The 13,511-nt window shown below is 62.9% G+C and overlaps 1 protein-coding gene across 1 annotated transcript; it reads left to right on the top strand.

The window, feature by feature from the left end:
• The first annotated feature begins 1,068 nt into the window (after positions 1–1,068).
• LOC137454165 (ectonucleoside triphosphate diphosphohydrolase 8-like) lies at positions 1,069–12,253 on the top strand. Its single transcript, XM_068164107.1, has 10 exons — positions 1,069–1,388; positions 1,830–1,966; positions 2,841–2,904; positions 3,398–3,548; positions 4,562–4,721; positions 5,710–5,943; positions 8,083–8,343; positions 10,027–10,137; positions 10,669–10,806; positions 10,956–12,253. Exons 2-10 carry the CDS (start codon positions 1,844–1,846, stop codon positions 11,133–11,135), a joined length of 1,422 nt encoding a protein of 473 aa, XP_068020208.1. The 5' UTR covers positions 1,069–1,388; positions 1,830–1,843; the 3' UTR covers positions 11,136–12,253.
• The last annotated feature ends 1,258 nt before the right edge of the window (positions 12,254–13,511 follow it).

The raw sequence follows: 13,511 nt of genomic DNA, 5'->3' as shown, positions 1-13,511 counted from the left end.
TCACACCTTGTGGAAGCTGGGGAAGGAAATACTCAGCCTGATGAGGAGAAAGGTGGAGCAGAGGTGTGGGAGTGTGCTGTGGCCCAGCCTGGCAGGCAGCTCAGCACCACACAGCCCTGCACTGCTCCCCAGCACAGTGAGAGGGGGAGAGAACTGGGACAAAGAACTGAAATGTGTGGGTTAAGAGCAGAACAGTTTGGCAGCACAGGAAAGGAAGGAGAAAGAGGGCTGGAGGCTCTCCCCTGTGGGGCCAGGCTGGGAGAGTTGGGGCTGTGCAGCCTGGAGAAGAGAAGGCTCCAGGCAGACCTCAGAGCAGCCTTGCAGGACCTGAAGGGCTCCAGGCCAAGGGCTGGGAGTGCCAGGCTGAGGAACAATGGCTTTGAGCTGGGAGAGGAGAGACTGAGAGTGGAGAGGAGGAAGGAATTGTTGAGAGTGAGGCTGGGGAGACTCTGGCACAGGCTGCCCAGGGAGGCTGTGGCTGCCTCCTGCCTGGAGGTGTTCAGGGCCAGGCTGGATGAGGCCTTGGGCAAGCTGGGCTGGGGGGAGGGTTTGGAACTGGATGACCTTGAAGGTCCCTTCCAAGCCAAAGTGTTCAATGGATCTGTGAAAATAATGTTGAACAAGACTGCTGCGAGGGGAAGCAGAGTACACAACCCAAGAGGTGCCCAATGCCCCTGCTCACCACCTGCTGCCCAGTGCCCAGCCAGCTCCCCAGCAGCAGCCCCCAGCCAGCTGCCCCCCAGCCTCTGTGCTGGGCATGGTGCCCTGTGGTTTGGAGCATCCCTTTGGCTGCTTTGGATCAGCTCTCCTGGCCATGCCCCCTCCTGGCTTCTTGTGCCCCACAGCCTGCTGGCTCTGGGCTGGCTGGGGTGAGAAGCTGAGAGGTCCTGAGTGTGAGATAAGCAGAGCCTAGCACCAGCTGCATCACCAGCACCTCATCAGCCTGCCCTCGCTCCAGGCCAGGCCATGGCACTCCACCAGCTGCTAGCACAAAGTTATTTCTGTCCCAGGCGAGCCCAGGAGGGAGTGAAAGGAGGAAGAAGCAGAGGACAAGGGTTAAAAGGAGAAGTGTGTGCTCACTGCTGCAGGGCTCCTGTGAGTGACTGCACTCAAAGGAGGAGGAGGAGGAACTAACTGCCTGAAGATAAGGTGTGGAGAAGACACCAAACTGAGCCATAAATAGAGAGGTGAGAGGGAGAGCTGATGTGGAAGGCTTTGCCTGAGGCTGATGAGGTCTGAGGGAAAGCAATGGGGAAAGGATCTGCAAGCAGTGCCCACGTCCAGAGGGCATAGAGGGCAAGCCTGAGCTGGATTTGCTGCGGGCAGCTGAGGACCCCAGAGCCACAGCAAGGGCTGGCAAGGAGCTGGGAGCAGGTCTGGGAGTGCAGGTGAGCTGCCCCTGCTGCTGTCCTGGCCATCAAACCACTTCCCCTTCCCCAGAGCCTCGCCGGCAGGGGGGCTGCACTTGCCCCTGCTGCCCTCTGCTCTGTGCAGTGCTTCCCTGGCTCCTCCTGGTCCTGATCCTTCCCAGCAGTGCTGAGCTGAACCCCAGTGGGTGGTGAGACCTGGAGGGCTGCCCTGGGTCTCACCAGAGCCCACCACAGCTGTGCCAGGATGCTCAGGCAGCCCAAGCCCTCTTCCTCCAGCTTCCCCTATCTTAGCCTGATGCTGCTTTTCCCAGGGGAGGATCCAGCTGTCCAGCAGGACTTCTGAGGTCCATAGCTGGAGAGAGTGCCAGCCTGGGGACACCTCCCAGAGCAGCTCTCACTGGCAGCACTGCTCCCAGCTGGTGCTGTCCAACCACCTTTCTCCTGGGCTTGTGTCTGCAGGAGCCTCCACCACGATGTTTGCTGACAGGAAGCACCTCGGCAGGGCCGTTGCTGGGGCACTGGTGGCACTCTCCATCACTGCCCTTGTTCTCAGCCTGGTGAGGGTTGAAGATGTCCCCCTGCCACCCACAGTCAAGGTGAGCCCAAAAGAAGGCCTGCAGAGCCTCGGGCAGGTGCTCAGGGCAGCAGCTTGCCCTTGGGGTCAGGGGCTGAGCGGGGTAGCTGGGTGGTACCTGGGAGGGTGGTTTCTACCCATCTCAAGATGCAGGCAAGAGAAACACAGCCTGGACACCCCCAAGGCAGGGCTGGGGAAGCCTCCTGTGAAACCAGACACCATGCTCTGCGCTTGCTGTGCTTTGAGGAGGTTGCCTGGGAGCACAACCCTGTCCCACTCCCGCTGCCCTGCCAGGGCACCACAGCACAGGGTGCTAGATCTCCATGCGGCCTCTGTTCATGCCAGCTCCCACCAGCCCGTCCCAACCCACTCACAGCACAGCACCAGCAGCATGGCTCCTCCCCATGCCCTCTCCTGCAGCTCACCATCCCACCCTGGCTGCTGGGAGGGGGCTGGCAGGGTGCTAGGGTGAGATGGAGAGGCACAGAGCTGAGCCCAGGCTGGGGGCAGCCCTGGGGGCACGTGGGAGCTGCTGCCCCAAGGTGGGGCAGGTGTAGACACCCGAGGGGTGTGACCAAGAAAGAAAATAAAGCAGCATGAGGAAATGGGCAATGAAATGTCTGTGAGCTGGCACTGCTGCACAGCCTCAGAGGGGGAATGCCAAGCTCCTGCAGCTGCCCATGCCAGGGCCCCGGTGCCACCGCTCAGCTCTGCCACAGTGCACCTTGGAGAGATGGCTTTGGGGGCATCCTCTGGCCCCACCGCCCTGGCACAGCCATGGTGGGCCCAGGGGCAGGCTGCTGCTTGTGCCCCCAGCGTGGTGCTTTGGTTTTGCCTTCCAGTATGGGATGGTGTTTGATGCAGGCTCGTCCCACACCTCCCTCTTTGTCTACCAGTGGGATGCAGACAAGGAGAACAGCACTGGTGTGGTCAGCCAGACCTTGGCCTGTGATGTCCAGGGTCAGTATCCCCCTGGCAGGGGCTCTTTAATGTGGTAGGTGGGAGGACCTTGCTCTTACAGCTCTGGCCGTGCTCTGCCCCGTGGGCTGTCACTGCAGGCAGGGTGGGGGAGCCCCAGCTGCGGGCAGGGGGGGTCCCTGACTCCCCACTGGCTTTGCTCATGGTTGGAGGGACCTCGGTGCCCACAGGTTTGGTGGGACTGAAGCTCCTTGGTGTGACTCTGGATTTTCATTTCTCCACTTTGGACTGCCCCTAACTGCCCAAGCTGCTGTCCTGCCTGGGCAAGGTGCCAGCCACGGAGCTGGGCACACTGCTGGAGGCACAGGAGAGGGGGAAAAGCCACAGTGAGTCAGATCTCAGGGGACTAGGACACCCTGGGGGTGCACCCTGTGTAGCTAAGAGGTGTCAGACCTCACTGCCCTGTGCCCTCTTGCTCCCAGCCCCCTGTCCCCAGCTGCTGCTGTTGGCCTGTCCCAGCCTGACTCTCTTCCAGGGCAGGGCATCTCCAGCTACGCCAGCAACCCCCCCGGAGCAGGGGATTCCCTGAGGGAGTGCCTGGAGCAAGGCCTGGAGGCTGTTCCTGCTGCAGAGCAGAGGAATGTCCCTGCTTACCTGGGAGCAACGGCAGGCATGAGGCTGCTGAGGTACCGCTGTGGGGCACAGGGCAGCAACCGAGCTGCCCAGAGCCTCTGCCAGGACACAAGGGCCTGCCCGGGGCCAGGCTCCAAGGGCTCCCAGCTCTCAGGCTGCTGTGACCAAGTGACTGAGCCCTGGGGAGCAGGCAGCCTGCTGGGGACACATGGGTGACTGAGCTGTCCTGAGCCCTGGCACAGAGGAGCTGCTCAGAGGTTGGCAGCCAGGGCCCCCACGTCCCAGGATGCTGCTGCATGCCTGGCTCCAAGTGCTGCTCAGAGCTCCCTCTTTGCTCTTCATTATTGCTTCAACACAAGGGAGCTGAGGTGCCACCAGGGGATGTGCCATCTGCCCAGGTGGATGGGTGCTGGTGGGGAGCAGGGCAGAGGTAGGAAGCAAAAAGGTGGTGCAGGACCTGCCCTTACCTTTCACCTGCCTACATTAGCTCTCTCTCAATCCACCCTTGCTGTCATGGTTCTTGGTTTTATGGTTGTACATACCTAACAACTCCTGTGCCCTGCTAGCCAGATCCCTTCCCTGGGAAGATGCCAGGCCATAGCCTGAAGGTCACAGCCTGAAGGTCACCTGCTTCAGCAAACGTGCCAGAGCCCCCTCCCCACTCAGAGCTCTGAAACAGGCTGGCCCCTTCCCAGAGGACTCTCTCAAGCTCAGCAGGCAGCCCTGGCTTGGGTGCAGCCAGTGTGTGATGCTCAAACCTGGCTCTGCAGCACAGTCCCCCTCTGGCCTCTAGCACTACAAAGATCCTTGGGTGGGAAGGGGTGGCCTGGCAGGGCTGTGTGTGCCTGGGATGCACTGCAGGGAAGATTTGTGGAGCCAAGGCTGGACAGATGGGAGTTGTGCTGCACCAGCAGCTCTTGCAAGCAGCCTTGCCACACAACCTGCTTGCTGCAGACACTGCAGTGGGTGGAACTGGGAAAGAAAACCAACCCAGACTGTCTCCCTGTGTCTCCTCTGAAGTGCTGGTGTAGCTGGAGATGTGTCCTGACCCTTGAGTCCTCCCTAGGGAACAGAACAGCTCAGCAGCTGATCAAGTCCTGGCTGAAGTCACCAAAACCATGCAAGAGTACCCAGTGGCTTTCAAAGGGGCTCAGATCCTTACAGGAGAGGAGGAAGCAGCTTATGGCTGGATCACCACCAACTACCTGCTGGGCTCCTTCACCAAGGTAGGAGCAGGGTGAAGCACTGGGTCACAGGTTGGACTCGATGATCTTTGAGGTCTCTTCCAACCTTAGTGATACTGTGATACACTCCTTGCTTAAGACAGCTTCTCTGATCTTCCTTCAGCTTGCTCAGTGCAGGAGGCAAGCCCAGGGCTCATCTCCTGGGCCCAGGGGAAGCAGCCAGCTCTCCTCTGGCTTGCTAGAGTGAAAGAGGAGGAGAACTCAGGAGTGGGAGGCCCTCTGCTAAGAGCTAAGGGCACATCTCTGCACCATGTGGTCTCCTGGGACAGCAAGGTTGGCTCTGCAGCCCTGTCTGCTCCTGCTGGCCTTTGTCTCACTGCCCTGGGAAGGTTCATCTCCGTGTGGCACTTGGAGACTCCAGTCTGGGCTCTGTGTGCCAGTCTGAGGGAACCTGCCACCCTCTACCCCACCTGAGAGCAGTGCTGGCACTGTCAGGCTGCTGAGCAGGCTGCTGGAGGCTCTCTGTCCCTCCCCTCACACCCCTGCAGCCCACTCCTCAGGAGGAGCAGCCCCTCCAATCCTCCCTTTGGGCTGGGCACCAGAGCCTCAGCACCACGTGAGCCCAGAGCACATTGGCACACCTTGCCTGCTGGGCAGCTCGCTCTGTGTTGTCTCTGGCACTGGCAAAGGGCAGGGCTGGCTGGGCAGGAAAGGCAGCAGGGGCTGGCATGTGGCAGTGACTGAACCAAGCACCTGTGGGGCCAACAGCAGAACCCCCACCCCCGGGCTGCCACAGGCTGAGCATTTGGCTCAGGGCAAGCAAGGCCAGCCTGGCACTGCTCTGCCTCTGTGCTGCCCAGGGAGGTGGTGCAGTCCCCACCCCTGGAGGTGTTCAAGAGGGGCTTGGATGTGGCACTTGGAGCCATGGTTGAGTTGTCAGGAGGTGTTGGGTGACAGCTTGGACTTGCTGAGCTCTGAGGTCTTTGCCAACCTTGTTGATGCTGTGACTCTGTGCTTCTCTCCTGGGCAGTACTCCCCCCGGGCCCACGCCTGGCTTCGGCCAGAGGCAGCCAACCTCCTGGGGGCGCTGGACCTCGGGGGAGCATCCACACAGATCAGCTTCGTGCCCGAAGGTCCAGGGCTGAACCGGAATGGATCCTCCAGGCTCACCCTGTATGGGTCCAGCTACAGCATCTACACCCACAGCTACCTCTGCTATGGGCAGAACGAGATGCTGAGGAGACTGGCAAAGCAGTTAATTGTGGTGAGAGGGGAGCTGGGGGGGCTGGCTCTGCTCTCAAGATGCCAGCCAAGGGCTTCTTAATGCATACACTAAGAGGCAGCAGCAGGGACTGAGGGCAGGCACAGAGCCCTTGGAGCACAGTAGGCAGGTGTGGAGGGAAGCTTGGGAAGCAGAAACAGTGTCAGCAAGGCCTTTGCCACCGTGCCCCACAGCAAACTCCTGGCCAAGCTGTCAGCCCATGGCTGGGACAGCAGCTCTCTGAGCTGGGTTAGAAACTGGCTGGAGGCTGAGCCCAGAGAGTGGTGGTGAATGGTGCCACAGCCAGCTGGCAGCCAGGCACCAGTGGTGTGCCCCAGGGAGCAGAGCTGGGCCCCAGCCTGGTCAATATCTTCATTGATGATCTGGATGAGGGCATTGAGTCAGTCAGCAGTAAATGTGCAGATGACAGCAAGCTAGGGGCAGGAGTTGATCTGCTGGAGGGTAGAGAGGCTCTGCAGAGGGACCTGGACAGGCTGGGCAGATGGGCAGAGGCCAAGGGCAGGAGACTGAACACATCCAAGTGCCAGGGGCTGCACATTGGCCACAGCAACCCCAGGCAGTGCTACAGGCTGGGGGCAGAGTGGCTGAGAGCAGCCAGGCAGAGAGGGACCTGGGGGTGCTGGGTGACAGCAGCTGAACATGAGCCAGCAGTGTGCCCAGGGGGCCAAGAAGGCCAAGGGCATCCTGGCCTGCATCAGGAAGAGTGTGGCCAGCAGGAGCAGGGAAGTCCTTGTGCCCTGTGCTAAGCACTGCTCAGGCCACACCTTGAGTCCTGTGTCCAGTTCTGGGCTCCTCAGGTCAAGAAGGACATTGAGAGACTTGAAGGTGTCCAGAGAAGGGCAAGAAAGCTGGGGAGGGGTCTGGAGCACAGCCCTGTGAGGAGAGGCTGAGGGAGCTGGGGTTGCTTAGCCTGCAGAAGAGGAGGCTCAGGGGAGACCTTCTTGCTCTCTGCAACTCCCTGCAGGGAGGTTGTGGCCAGGTGGGGGTTGGTCTCTTCTCCCAGGCAGCCAGCACCAGAACAAGAGGACACAGTCTCAGGCTGTGCCAGGGGAGGTTTAGGCTGGAGGTTAGGAAGAAGTTCTACACAGAGAGAGTGATTGCCCATTGGGATGTGCTGCCCAGGGAGGTGGTGAAGTCCCCATCCCTGGAGGTGTTCAGGAGGAGACTTGATGGGGTGCTTGGTGCCATGGTTCAGTTGATTAGGTGATGTTGGATGATAGGTTGGACTTGATGATCTTGAAGGTCTCTTCCAACCTGGTCTATTCTATTCTATTCTATTCTATTCTATTCTATTCTATTCTATTCTATTCTATTCTATTCTATTCTGAAGGGGCAGCTCAGGAGAGATCTGGCTCTGCTCAGCTGCCTCCCACAGGGTATAGAAAAGGCAGCACCAGGCTCTGCTCGGAGCTGCCAAGTGCCAGGACAAGAGGCAGTGGGCACAGGCTGGCATGCACAAGCTGCCAAACAAATCCAGGGGAAAAGATTTTCCCAGTAGGAATGCTCAGACACTGGAATAGGACCCAGGAGTGATGTGGAGTTGCCATCCTTGGGGGTACTCAGAATGTGATGGCACAAGGCCCTGAGCAGCTGGTTGTGCTTTAAGGAGGGGATTGGCACAGGAGCCCCACAGCACCCCCTGAACCTCAGCTGCTCTGTGGCTGCACAGACCTGAGCAGAGTGACCCAGAGAGCTTTCTCAGGCCCCTTCTGGAAAGTCAGAGGGGAAAAGGGTCTGCATGGCCCTGCACCTGGCAGGAGATGCAGCCATGGTGAGCCTGAAGGGTTTGCTGGTGCTGCACAACCTGGAGGGTCCCAGGGGGTGTCCCTGGCTGGGGCTGGAGACAGAGATAAAGCTGGAGCTGGGGTGGAGAGGGCTTTGCACTGCCCAAATCATGATGCTGCCAGACAGGGGGGAGATGTGCTGGGGCCCTAGCACTGCTCTGCTGTGGGAGAGGGCTGAGGCTGGGGCTGCAGGTGGCCAGCAGGACCAGGAGAAGGTCTTTCCGTGCTGGAGGGCTCGGAGGTGCCTGCAGCAGTGGCTGTGCAGGGGGCGCTGGGTGAAGCCTGCCCGCCGAGGGGGTCTGGGGGAGGCTGCAGGCTGACATTTTGCTGTCCCCAGGAGTCAGCCTCCAGCAGCCGAGTCGCTCACCCCTGCTACCCCGAGGGCTACCATGAAAACATCTCGCTGTCGTCCTTCCGCACCAGCCCCTGCACGGAGCGCCCGGCCCTGCCCGACGCCGAGGTCACCCTGGAGGGCAGCGGGGACGCCCGCGGCTGCCTGGCCGCCCTCAGGAAGCTCTTCAACTTCTCGGCCTGCGGCCAGAGCCGGGACTGCACCTTCGATGGTGTCTACCAGCCCCCGGTCCGGGGCCAGTTCATCGTAAGGCAAATCCTGACACACACCCCCGAAATCTGCATGGCCCTGGCTGCTGCGCTGGCCCCGGGCTGTGCTGGCCCCGGGCTGTGCTGGCCCCGGGCTGTGCTGGCCCCGGGCTGAGCTGGCCCCGGGCTGAGCTGACCCCGGGCTGAGCTGACCTCGGGCTGAGCTGACCCCGAGCTGAGCTGACCCCGAGCTGAGCTGACCCCGAGCTGAGCTGGCCCCGGGCTGAGCTGGCTCCGGGCTGAGCTGGCCCCGAGCTGAGCTGACCCCGGGCTGAGCTGACCCCGGGCTGTGCTGGCCCCGGGCTGAGCTGACCCCGGGCTGAGCTGGCCCCGAGCTGAGCTGGCCCCGAGCTGAGCTGGCCCCGGGCTGAGCTGGCCCCGGGCTGAGCTGACCCCGGGCTGAGCTGGCCCCGGGCTGAGCTGGCCCCGAGCTGAGCTGGCCCCGAGCTGAGCTGACCTCGGGCTGAGCTGACCCCGGGCTGAACTGACCCCGGGCTGATCTGGCCCCGAGCTGAGCTGGCCCCGGGCTGAGCTGACCCCGAGCTGAGCTGGCCCCGAGCTGAGCTGACCCCGGGCTGAGCTGGCCCCGAGCTGAGCTGGCCCCGGGCTGAGCTGGCCCCGGGCTGAGCTGACCCCGGGCTGAGCTGACCCCGGGCTGAGCTGGCCCCGGGCTGAGCTGACCCCGAGCTGAGCTGACCCCGGGCTGAGCTGACCCCGGGCTGAGCTGACCCCGAGCTGAGCTGGCCCCGGGCTGAGCTGACCTCGGGCTGAGCTGACCCCGGCCTGAGCTGACCCCGGCCTGAGCTGGCCCCGGGCTGAGCTGACCCCGGGCTGAGCTGACCCCGGGCTGAGCTGGCCCTGGCTGCTGCGCTGGCCCCGAGCTGAGCTGACCCCGGGCTGAGCTGACCCCGGGCTGAGCTGGCCCTGGCTGCTGCGCTGGCCCCGAGCTGAGCTGACCCCGGGCTGAGCTGACCCCGAGCTGAGCTGACCCCGAGCTGAGCTGACCCCGGGCTGAGATGGCTCCGGGCTGAGCTGACCCCGGGCTGAGCTGACCCCGGGCTGAGATGGCTCCGGGCTGAGCTGACCCCGGGCTGAGCTGACCTCGGGCTGAGCTGGCCCCGGGCTGAGCTGGCCCCAGGCTGAGATGGCTCCGGGCTGTGCTGGCCCCGGGCTGAGATGTCCCTGGGCTGAGATGTGCCCAGGCTGTGGTGTCTCTTGGTGCTGTGGTGTCCCCGCTGCTGTGCTGTCCCCAGGTGCTGTGGTGTCCTCAGTGCTGCATTGTCCCCACTGCTGTGGTGTCCCCACTGCTGTGGTGTCCCCACCTGCCCCACGGTACTGTCTCCTCCCCACACAGGGGCAAGAAGCTCCCAGAGTGCCACTGCCCCAGGGCACCCCAGGGCTTGCTGCCAGCTGCTTTGCCCATGGGCATGGGACCAGGGTAATGAAACAGCCAACCCCAAGTCGAAACCTTGGCCAGGCCCCAAGCCCCAAGCAGCTCAGCCAGCAGCCTCCAGGCCAGGCCCTGCCTGCACCTGAGCTGCTGCTGGAGCCACTGACGCCCCAGGTCATCACCTCTGCTGAGACACGGAGCCAAGCCCCATCCCCTGCTCCGAGGGAGAGAGGAGCTGCTGCCCAGGGGTCCCTGCTGGAGCTCAGCACATCCCTGCCTCCTGCCTTCCAGGCCTTCTCTGCCTTCTACTACAACTTCAAGTTCCTCAACCTGACCGAGGGGCAGCCGCTGGGCACGGCCAATGACACCATCCAGCGCTTCTGCAGCAGGAGCTGGGAAGATGTACGTCCCAGAGGGAGGCTCCATGAGCAAAGGGGTCCTGGGGCAGGGGTAGGGACCACCCTGCATCCACCTGTGGGGACCCTTCTTGTTCATGCAGCGATGGGAAAGGGGCAGCCAGGGTGGGTGAGGGCAGCAAAGTCTCCCCTGCAGCGCTGGAGCTGGAGCTGGGTCTGCAGCACCGCAGGATGGTGAGAGGAGAGTCAGCTGCCGGCACAACTCTGGGTCAGATGGGGGATGGACAAGGCCAAGAGGTGTGCCAGGACCACCATGGGGCACAGAGCAAGAGCTCCTGGCACGAGAGGGCTGGGATGGGAGAAGCTGAGGCTCCAGTGTGCCTGCCTGTTGCCATGGGGAGGGCAAGACCTCCTCAGAGGAGCTGCCCTGTGTGCACAGCTCCAACCTGCTCCAGCAGTCTTCCTCTGGCTGCTGGTGAATGCAGAGCCCCTGTGCAGCAGTCCTCAGGACATTAGCCCTGTATGGAAACTGCCTGCAAATAACTTCCCTTCCTCCCCAAACACGTCCCCACCCCAGCTGTCTGCCAGCTACCCTCAGGAGAGTCCTGCAAGGCTGCCCAAGTACTGTGCCAATGCCAACTACATCCTCACCCTGCTCCTGGATGCCTACAAGTTCAACGAGAGCAGCTGGAAGGACATCTCCTTCCAGATGAAGGTAGGCAGCAAGCCCAGGCTGCAGGCAGCTGCAGGGGAGGAGAGGCAGCCACAGGGTGCTGTGAAAGGCCTCTGTGCCCCATGCCCCAGCTGGGCCGTGCCAGGGCGGTGGCCCAGGGCTAACCTCCTGTCTCCTCTCCCCCTGGGCAGGCAGGGAGCGCTGACGTTGGCTGGACGCTGGGCTACATGCTGAACCTCACCAACATGATCCCAGCAGAGGCCCCAGCATGGGCAAAGGGGCAGGCTCCTGCCCTGTGGGCTGCAGCTGTGGCCTTCATCGTCCTCACCCTCGGCCTGGGGCTTGCTGCCCTGCTGCTGTCCTGGCTGTAGGAGCCCGGCTGCCCTTCGGAGCCCGGCGGCGGCACGCTGGGGCTGCAGGACTTGGAGGGCTGCCTGCACCCCGGGGCCCTGCACTCCTGCCAGCAGGGCTGGCAGCAGGAGGCTGGCTCAGTGGTGCTCAGCATGGTGACCTCTCCAGCGCTGCAGAACGGAGGTCTGGCCTCCCGTGGGACTGCCCCTCAGGTGCAGGCAGCCACCTCGTGAGGCTTCCAGGGGAGAGTCACTCTCATGGAGTGGGCTGGGATCAGCCTACACCCCACAGGCACTCCAGCCATGCCATCTGCCCCTGGCACCACCATGCCAGTCACAGACATGGCCTCCATCCCTCCAGCTGGCACATGAGGCCACGGAGGAGCTCCCTGAGTGCCAGGCTGCAAGTGCATGTGGGGACAGGGTGCTTCCTGTGGTGCTGGGTCTGACCACTGCTGCCAGTGGCCAGGCAGGTCCCTGCCAGGGGGAGGGCATGTGGTACCCCAGCTGGGTCTCCTGAGGATGTGTCTGATGGCCCTGGAGACAGAAAGCAAACTGAGTATCCAAAGACAGACCCATGGTCCATGCCTCTGCAGAGGGTCAGCTCAGCTCATCAGCTCATCCTCCTCTCCCTCTCCTTCTGGGCTAAAGGCTTCCAGGATCCTCAGTGTCACAGTTCCTGCCAGCAGAAGGCCTGGACACAGAATCACTGAACCTTAGGAGTCATAGAAGTGGCCTCCAGAGATCACTGAGCCCAACCCCCCTGCCAGAGCAGAGTCACCCAGGGCAGGGTCCCCCAGAGCAGGGTCCCCCAGGGCAGGGACCCCCAGAGCAGGGTCACCCAGAACAGGATCACCCAGGGCAGGGTCACCCAGGGCAGAGTCACACAGGGCAGGGTCACCCAGAGCAGGGTCACCCAGGGCAGGTTCACCCAGGGCAGGGTCCCCCAGGGCAGGGTCACTCAGAGCAGGGACCCGCAGAGCAGGGTCCCCCAGGGCAGAATGACCCAGAGCAGAATGACCCAGAGTAGGGTCACCCAGGGCAGAGTCACACAGGGCAGGGTCACCCAGAGCAGGGGCACCCAGAGGAGAGTCCCCCAGGGCAGAATGACCCAGAGCAGGGCCACCCAGAGCAGGGTCATCCAGGGCAGAATGACCCAGAGCAGGGACCCCCAGAGCAGGGTCCCCCAGAGCAGAATGAGCCAGAGCAGGGTCACCCAGGGCAGACTCACACAGAGCAGGGTCCCCCAGGGCAGGGTCCCTCAGGGCAGAATGACCCAGAGCAGGGTCACCCAGGGCAGACTCGCACAGAGCAGGGTCACCCAGGGCAGAGTCACACAGGGCAGGGTCAACCAGAGCAGGGTCACCCAGAGCAGGGTCCCCCAGGGCAGGGTCACCCAGGGCAGAATGACCCAGAGCAGGGACCCCCAGAGCAGGGTCCCCCAGAGCAGAATGAGCCAGAGCAGGGTCACCCAGGGCAGAGTCACACAGGGCAGGGTCAACCAGAGCAGGGTCACCCAGAGCAGGGTCCCCCAGGGCAGGGTCACCCAGGGCAGAATGACCCAGAGCAAGGTCACCCAGGGCAGAGTCACACAGGGCAGGGTCAACCAGAGCAGGGTCACCCAGAGCAGGGTCCCCCAGGGCAGGGTCACCCAGGGCAGAATGACCCAGAGCAGGGACCCCCAGAGCAGGGTCCCCCAGAGCAGAATGAGCCAGAGCAGGGTCACCCAGGGCAGACTCACACAGAGCAGGGTCCCCCAGGGCAGGGTCCCTCAGGGCAGAATGACCCAGAGCAGGGTCACCCAGGGCAGACTCGCACAGAGCAGGGTCACCCAGGGCAGAGTCACACAGGGCAGGGTCAACCAGAGCAGGGTCACCCAGAGCAGGGTCCCCCAGGGCAGGGTCCCCTAGAGCAGAATGACCCAGAGCAAGGTCCCCCAGGGCAGAGTCACACAGGGCAGGGTCAACCAGAGCAGGGTCACCCAGAGCAGGGTCCCCCAGGGCAGGGTCACCCAGGGCAGAATGACCCAGAGCAAGGTCACCCAGGGCAGAGTCACACAGGGCAGGGTCAACCAGAGCAGGGTCACCCAGAGCAGGGTCCCCCAGGGCAGGGTCACCCAGGGCAGAATGAGCCAGAGCAGGGTCCCTCAGGGCAGGGTCCCCCAGGGCAGGGTCACCCAGAGCAAGGTGCCCCAGAACAGGGTCCCCCAGGGCAGGGTCACCCAGAGCAGGGTCCCCCAGGGCAGGGTCACCCCGAGCAGGGTCCCCCAGAGCAGGGTCCCCCAGAGCAGGGTCACTCAGAGAAGGGCACACAGGAACACATCCAGGTGGGAACTGAAAGAATCCAGAGGAGACTCCACAGCCTCTCTGGGCAGCCTGCTCCAGGGCTCAGCACCCT

This window comes from Melanerpes formicivorus, unplaced genomic scaffold (assembly GCF_026170545.1).
Source record: "Melanerpes formicivorus ecotype bairdi unplaced genomic scaffold, bMelFor1.0.p_v2 SCAF_77, whole genome shotgun sequence".
Taxonomy (NCBI): domain Eukaryota; kingdom Metazoa; phylum Chordata; class Aves; order Piciformes; family Picidae; genus Melanerpes; species Melanerpes formicivorus.
Note: the sequence above shows the minus strand (reverse complement) of the source record. Positions and strands in the feature narration are given on the sequence as shown.